The 7,236-nt window shown below is 36.4% G+C and overlaps 1 protein-coding gene across 1 annotated transcript in view; it reads left to right on the plus strand.

Annotated features, from left to right (window-relative positions):
• Window positions 2,293–7,236, plus strand: part of LOC109820400 — a 6,496-nt gene continuing 1,552 nt past the window's right edge. Inside the window, exons 1-5 of the mRNA XM_020386532.1 lie at window positions 2,293–2,408; window positions 2,512–2,577; window positions 3,763–3,879; window positions 4,917–4,991; window positions 6,640–6,742. Of these exons, the coding sequence (XP_020242121.1) occupies window positions 2,394–2,408; window positions 2,512–2,577; window positions 3,763–3,879; window positions 4,917–4,991; window positions 6,640–6,742 (376 nt within the window). The 5' untranslated portion in view covers window positions 2,293–2,393. The remainder of the gene's footprint in view (window positions 2,409–2,511; window positions 2,578–3,762; window positions 3,880–4,916; window positions 4,992–6,639; window positions 6,743–7,236) is intronic.

The raw sequence follows: 7,236 nt of genomic DNA on the forward strand, positions 1-7,236 counted from the left end.
CTTATATGATAAATATGATAAATGTTAAGTGCCATACCGTTTGAATATTGTTTTAATTACCAAGACATTCTTATATCCCCACCCAAAATAAATAAATAAATAAATAAATCTTACAAATTCTTACGGCTATAAATCTTTGTGATTGGGTTAGAGACATATGCAAAATTCCAAATGTGTTATTGATAGGCTAGAGAATGTTTCTCTATGGAGGTGAATATTTACCAAAGTCATTAATTAAGCCTTGTTTCAACTTTCTGAGGAGAAAGGGGAAAAAAGAAAAGAAAAAGGGTTGTAGTATAAGTAAGCTATTGATAAATACCAGTCATGTGGTCCATTCTTTTATCAGCAATTAAATTTTAAAATCCTTAGAATGGTATCCATGTTTATCAGACAATACACGAGCCCATGAGGTGCGGTGCGGAGGACCACATGGATGTGCTAAGCATGGGAGACGTTTGGATATTTTACTGTCCGCCTCAAAGCGATGGGGGGTGTTCTGATAGAAAGTGCAGCCTACTTCAGGTATCATTTTCCGATGACCTGCCCGTAATCGGAGAAAAGGCCCACATTGGTCTTAAGATATAATTTTTTTCTCATTTTACTCGGCCACTTCTTTCGTTTTGGGCTTCCGCATACAATTGGGCTAAGGAGGTTGGGGGTTTGAAATGACTGAAATTCCCTATGGGCTTGGGCCTGATCCATTAAAGACGCTTCTTTGATGTTGGTTTACCACGTCTCGGGGCCTTATCCAATCTCTAATTCCTCCGCCTCTGATTTTCCTGCCTCCTCGCCATTTCCCGCCCCCTCCCCAAAAACTGGCACGAAATAATAATGNGGCGGCTGTACCTGCTTCGGGACCCATCACCGCCCGGTTCCATTTGCCTTCTCATCCGCCGGTAATTTATCTCCGTCATCTTCATGGAATTCTATTATTGTTCCTGTCATTTCACGTTCTTCGCGGTTTTGTGTGTTCTTCACGACGTGCTAGGGTTTGCGGCCGCAAAAGCGGGGGACTTTGAAGGCGTATTCACTTACTCCTCATTTCAAGCTTGAATTTGGAAGGAGGTTAGGTTTCCAACACCCTTCTTTCAATTGTTATTAAAAAAAAAAAAAGAAAGAAGACACACACACGCACCTTTCTTATTAATTAGACTTGGCACTGTATTTGTGGCACCGGTGCCTCATAATTACCGGAGACATGCTGAGTGCAGAACTATTTGTTAAATTCCAACGAAAATGAAAAAATTTGAGGAGCTGCTGAACGCGTAGCTATGGAAATCCACAGCAGCAGTATATGTTTGTACAGATTATTTTCAACCGCTGGAAATAGCAAATGACATCTGGATTTAATTTGACAGGAAAACTTTAATCCGTGCAGTGAATCAAGATGCTGAGGAAGCCTTCAAGAGGACTCTTGAAGTGGACCGTCTCATTGATACGCTGAGAGATTCAGATGTTAGCGAAGTAAGTGCTCATCCCCGTCAACCTTTCCGACTACTTGCCATGTAGGGCGGTGTTGCCAGTCCTATTTCATCCCCTCTGTTAGAGCTACGTTTCCAATCAATGCTATGACACAAGCTCCAGCTACCAAGCGCGGCAGCATCTCCGGCAGATCGTGCAATAATGCAATGGGAATATGCCTCCTGAAAGTGCAAGGGTCCATTTACCTCTTATGCACATGTTTGCTGCTAGACCTTTGGGATCACTAATTAGGCCATTAACTTTAGCAGACACCATTTATCCTGCGAAAGTATTATCTTTGGATTCATTTGTAAAAACTGTAAATACACAATTTTACACCTGCTCGAAAGAGCGTAATTTCATCCTCAATACCTTTCTAGAAGCAGAATATGCATGGTCCAGCTCTGAACTCTTCTGGACGGAATCCCCTTTTCTCTTAGTTATAGTGATGTCAACGGTTCCCCCTCCCTCCTCCAAAACCCAATTTCGGTTGTAAAACAGTCATTTGCTAATGAGAAAATCGTCCACCTTGCAGTTCAGACTAGTGGAGGCATGAATAGTTGCTGCCTTTTTCCTTTTTTACATCGTATCAAAATAATGCTACTCTTCATGTGTTCTTGGTTGGTGATCTGAGGAAGTTGCTGACATTCAAAAGACGTCTTCTCAGTCTTTTGAGTTTTGACTCGGCTCTTCATGAATTTATTTATATTCCAATGCTTTTCAGTAATTAACATACTGTTGTACTTTTCACCTTCTTATTGACTCCACAGAAATATGAATGTTCTATGTAGACCAAATACCTGATGTGTTAATTTTTTGTTCTTTTACTAGCTTGAACAACTTGTTGTCGAAAACGTCCTGGCATTTAATGAGGGCTTTTGGATTCGGCTTGCTGCTCGAACGGACACATGCAAATCCGAAGATGATAAAGCATGGTTTTTTACTGGGTTGATAATTTTTCTTATTTTGATTTTCAACTTGTAAAACCATTTGGAAATTTACATTGTATAACATGATATCTTCATCTGAAAATGATATTCTACTTTGCAGAAGGATTATGAGGAATTGGCAGTGTCTATAATGAGCATAGTTGATCGCCTGGTTCACAAAACTAATGTAATGTCCCCTCATGTTTAAATTCTAATGAAGTATGGATGCCATTAAGTTGTGACTTTACTAATACTGCTGTAAAGTTTTCTAAACTTTTAAATGCATGAACAACTGTAAAAAAAAATACATTGTTTCTTCTATATTTGTTACATTCACTTGGTAGTTCTGAGTTTGAACCTTATTCAGGGAACCCTACTTTTCTTTCTCTTTTTCCTTTTCTTATATTCGTCACTGTACATTAACCATGATATTTGATCTTTATCATTTGGCGTATCTACCTACGAGCTGCTTTCAATCCTGATTTCTGGCTAGAAGCAGGTGTGGAAAATTGATGCACTTTTTACACTAATGAAATAGAAGCACTTGTTTCTGCTACTGCTTCAGGTACCAACAGTTAGAAAGAATAATCCAACAATCCAGGCTGATCTTAACTTTTTTTTTACCATTGTTCTGTTTTTTACTGCTGAAACTATATGTATCAGCATAATGATGAACTTATTTCATTAGAGGCAGTTTTTTACTGCTGAAACTATATGTATCAGCATAATGATGAACTTATTTCATTAGAGGCAGCGTTAGAATAGATCCTCCTTACCCCTTCTTTCTTACAATTAGAGGCAGCGTTAGAATAGATCCTCCTTACCCCTTCTTTCTTACAATTTAACAAAGCTTAACCTTATAGAAAATATCCTCTGTCAATGATATGACTAATTATTATTTGGTGTCATCATGAGGGGTAAGGCTACTGTCTGGATGTTGTACTGTAGTACTTAAAAAAAAACTTTCCTTCCCTTGATTAGCTGTGTGCATTGCTTGTCTATATGAAACATGCAGTTACTTGACTTCTCTACCAATTAATTTGTTTTCATTTTCTTCTTGCATACATAATCGTGCTTAATGTTCTTTATTCATTTCTATCTATTTCAGTTGCAAGAATAGTAGCAGAAATTGTTTTGTGCTATCGATTTTTTAATTACTTCATCTTTCCCTGGAAAAAGACATGTTTCCCACTATGTCGACATAAATTGAATGTTATACTATAGTTTATCCTCTAACTTGGTCATACCTTCTGTCTTTAGATTTACTAATAATGTGGCAGAGATATGTTTTCGTGACTTTAATTTAAGATTTAGATTTTCTTTCAATTAGAATATGAATTAATTTGTTAATATTATCTTTTCTCTGATGCAGGAGAAGATAGAATCTGCAACAGATATACTTAAGGAAATTCTAAACCCAGTAGTCGCTGAAGCTGAAGAAGTTTCATGGCCTCCAAGGGATCCTGAAGCTCTCATATTGATGGAAAAAGTAAATCACTGGTTTGGAATTTATCTAAATCAAGTTGCCTACCCATTTCAACAGTAATACTTACTTTTAATTAATACCTTACATTAGTCCTTAGTTATGTTCATCTCAGTGCAGACTCTTAGTTCAATTCTTACTCTTAAGGAAAACTTTGAATTATTAATATGAGACCTGGATATACTTCTATTATTAAGCGATAGAGGGTTCAAGATAACATAATAAACATGGAAATTGGGAAATGCTAATATGGATGTGTAGAAGAACTGGAGAACGTAAGTATTAAACTTGTACATCATGTGAGAGTTGGTTTTTGTAGTTGTTGGCAATAATGTCTCAGGTGGCATCATGTGAAGTGATGGTCTATGAGTGCCTTCCAGACGTGTAATAAAGAGTTATGGTGTTCTCAACTGGTCAGGGGTAATTTTACTCCTAAAATAATATGTATAATTTGCAACTGACCAATTTCTATTTTGCTAGTAGGATTTGATTTGAAACTCAAAATCAACACCAGAGGAGAGCTTTAAATTAAGAAGTTTAGAACTGTTATAGAGACATAAAAACCAAATGTGTGGCCTATTATAATGTTATTCCTTATGGTACCGTCCATAGACTTCTAATCCTAGAGTGGTTTAATTATCATTAGATGTTTCTTTTCATTCTGTTGCCTACTATCTCCATATCTTGTACATCAGTCCATTGCAATATAGCATTTCTTTTCTACCTGCTAGTGCATTTACCATGTTAGTCAATGCTCGATTAAGTTTCTAATAGTCTTGACATAATTATAAAAGTAAATTTTCAATATCTAGTTTGATAAGGTTGCAAATTTATTAGACGGTAGACATATTTGATTTGTGATGTGATATTCTCATGACATACCAGTGATTTATTTGGACATTGTACTTCAACATATAAATTTGAAAATTTTCATGGAGACTTGCCTCTCGCAAATGGTATCTGCAGAAAGGCCTGTTTCTTTACCAATTCTGCACCACTCTTTAACATTACAGTATCAAGATATTATGTTCTATATTCACTAGGAAATAGCTAAGAGGGAACAAGAAGGGCGACTGGATGAAGGTTTTCTTGCAGAGGTCAATGCCCAACTACGTCAAGTAAGTTTTTCTGCACACGTTAAAGTTTCTTGTTTTATCGGTCTCTCATTTATATGTATCCTTGAATTACCCTTGTAAAAATTGGTAACCTATTTACAATGTGAATCAGCAGGTAGAGTTATATGTAAAGTGTAAACAATCTTCTAGAATAAAGACAATGAATAGCTACAGATTTGATGTGTGGAGGGTCTTATTATCCTTTTTGAAGATGCTTTGGTAAAACTGAGTCTTCTTTCATGCTGAAAAAAATATTTTCCATGTCCACATAAGTTGCGATTTAATTCATAGGTTACAGTACATGTGATGTTATTCTACCAAGCATAAGACAAGTCTTCATATTCATTCCCAGTCGCATGCCATGTTTGATCATACAATCTTTTTAGCAATTATTATGTTTTAATCTTACCCGTATAGATAGCATGACTAAGTATAATTTTTTTTGTGAGGCTATTGTATTGCATGTTACTACTTGTGTAGAATTGGCAGAATAGCAGTTTTCAGGCTCATGATTCATACAGACAGGCAGACAGGTTGGCGGTCGACCGTGTTCGTGCACAGAGTTGGATTAGCGACTGCACCTGTGGCGGTCGATCGTGACGGTCGACCGCAGAAGTTTCTGTTTTTTGGTTTTCTCAGTGAATTTTGATGCTTGTTGCTGGGATTGAGGGCGGTCCGACCGGGCAGTCGATCGGCCGATGGATCGCGGTCGACCGCGTAGCGGGTTTGGGCTGATTCTGAGTTCCAGATCCGTTTCGTTTGGGAGTTGTATAAATACCTTTAACTCGTTTTTAGGGTTTAATGGAGAAGATTTTGAGCAGTTAAAAGAAGAGATTTGGGGCTTTTATTGTTGGAGTCATTTAGAGAGATTAAGAGGGTTTATTTGTGGGTTTTGGTAAGATTTGTAACCCTAATTTGTATTCCCCTTGATTATTATTAGTAAAACCCCCCCCTCCTTGCCCCGTGGACGTAGGCACATTGCCGAACCACGTAAATCTTGTGTTCTTACTATGATTGGGTGTTACTTGTATTATTGTGGTCTATTATTGGTTCTTGTGTGTGCTATTGACTTGTCGAATCGGCTTCCGCGGCGCACAACAACTTGTCCCTTGTTGCATACCATGTTTGATCTTACAATCTTATTAGCAATTATTATTTTTTAATATTACCAGTATAGATAGCATAACTAAATATGTTTTTTTATTTTAATGAGGTTATTGTACAACCTAGGTTTGAACTCAGTTCGAAACTGTCAACCATTACCCAGGTAGACAATTTTTTTTTTCTTGAGAAAAACATCAACCTTGTGCATTAGGAACAACCAAGTAGATAAATTATGTAACAATCATATGTTGACTAACTGCAATTTATTATATTCTGTTCTAATTAGTGATTCTGTTCAAGAACTATTAAAGAACAAAAAAGTCAGCCTCCTATAAAATAAGAATATCTTCATTGGTCTTTTTTTCTTTTCTCTTCATTTTGACTATTGTAAGATAATAGCTTCATAATATAAGATTGTTTCTACCAATACTTATCACACTCATTGATTTACTATGTCTTTGGCATGCTTCTAATTTGAGGTTATTTCCTTTTTTCCTCTGTTCTCCATTAATAATGTTTGTATTCCTTTCCTTCTAACTTATTGCAGTCCAAAGAAGATGGAGATAAGCCGGGTCTTGAGGCCATGCTGCAAAAAGTTTTACAAATTTATGCTTCCAAAGTATTACGAAAACGTAGCTATGCATACAAAGGTATGCAAATCTGTAAGAGGTTGAGCTTTTGATCTGGATGAGTATCTTCTTGCACTCAATCTAAATACAACAACTATGAGCTAATTGCAAACATTTAAACATGGAAAACATAAAGACTTGAAATGTATGTAGAATCGAGGGAGAAGTTAACAGTTTGGTTATAGCGCATAGGCTATCATATTGATATATAATATGCTAACATTCTTAGATGCATAAATGAAAAAATGTTTAGCTCTAGATCTTCATAGTGCTATTATTTTGATGAAATTTTAAACCTGGAGTGACTTATTTGTTGACAACATTTGTTTTTCTTTCGTACCTTTTCCAGTTAGAAGAGAAAATTATGCTCACCTTACACACTGACATACATGCACATGCGTGTACACTACATGTCCTTCGTTAATTTATTTTCCCTGGAAAGGAAACCTTCTGCAACCCAGAACGAAATTATAGGATTCCTAAAATCAGTTTTCCTAGCATACAATTGTGTTACA

This window comes from Asparagus officinalis, chromosome 8 (genome assembly GCF_001876935.1).
Source record: "Asparagus officinalis chromosome 8, Aspof.V1, whole genome shotgun sequence".
Classification (NCBI taxonomy): domain Eukaryota; kingdom Viridiplantae; phylum Streptophyta; class Magnoliopsida; order Asparagales; family Asparagaceae; genus Asparagus; species Asparagus officinalis.